Source organism: Terrapene carolina, unplaced genomic scaffold (assembly GCF_002925995.2).
Source record: "Terrapene carolina triunguis isolate 2854851 unplaced genomic scaffold, T_m_triunguis-2.0 Scaffold423, whole genome shotgun sequence".
Taxonomy (NCBI): Eukaryota; Metazoa; Chordata; order Testudines; family Emydidae; genus Terrapene; species Terrapene triunguis.
In genome coordinates, this window is record NW_020664774.1 from 625020 (window position 1) to 625852 (window position 833).

Consider the following 833-nt stretch of genomic DNA (forward strand, 5'->3'; position numbering starts at 1 on the left):
CCCTGAGGGCAGGGTCCTGGCCTCCGGTGCCCCCTTGTGGGTGGGTCGAGCCCTCCACTTGCATCTGCCCCAGGGGCCCCGTGCTCATGGCTGGCCGAGGGGGCTGTGGGGCCTGGGGCGATCTGGGGGAGGGGCATATAGGGATGGGAGGAGGAGGGGGAATGGGCGGACTGAAGAAGGTGGATTGGCGGAGTGGGGCTGGGGATGGAAAGCCATGACCGGGGACGGGACAGAGAAGGAGGAAGAATCTGCAGGGTTAGCTCCCCCCCCCTTCCCAACCACATGTGGCTTTGGGACTTTCAGGCTGGGGTGTGGCCACCCCCCAGACACAGGCTCACTTTCCCATTCCTTCATTCCTTCCTTCCCTCGCACGAAGCATTGTGCAATCCCAACCCACACACCTGCCCCCCCCGACTCCCTGCCCCATGGCACACCCTCCCCATTCCCCTCTCCCTTCCTGGAAACAGAGTCCAGAAAACCCAGGTGCCTTCCCCGCCCGCTCCTGGCAGAAGGTGTCGTGAGGAGGGAGGGGGACAGGGCCCGACCTGCCTATAAAGCAGCCACATCCCCTAGGGCTCAGGTAGCAGAAGGAACCTGGCCCAAGAGGAGCCCCTGGGAAGCTCCCAGCCGAGACAGAGAATTCAGTGGGGCGGGTGCTGGGATCAGCCACTAGGGGGCAAGAAGAGGAGGTGCCGGGATTGGCCACTAAGGGGCGACAGGAGGCAGTGCCGGGATTAGCCACTAGGGGGCAAGAAGAGGCGGTGCCCGGATCAGCCACTAGGAGGCGACAGGAAAATAATTTGGAGGCCACACCCCGATTGGCACCCTCTGCA

General features: G+C 64.0%; 1 protein-coding gene across 1 annotated transcript in view; it reads left to right on the top strand.

Moving 5' to 3' along the window:
• Nucleotides 1–214: 214 nt before the first annotated feature.
• LOC112115267 (cardiotrophin-2-like) overlaps nucleotides 215–833 on the top strand; it is a 2612-nt gene continuing 1993 nt past the window's right edge. The window contains exon 1 of the mRNA XM_026658292.1: nucleotides 215–255. Within this exon, the coding sequence (XP_026514077.1) occupies nucleotides 215–255 (41 nt within the window). The remainder of the gene's footprint in view (nucleotides 256–833) is intronic.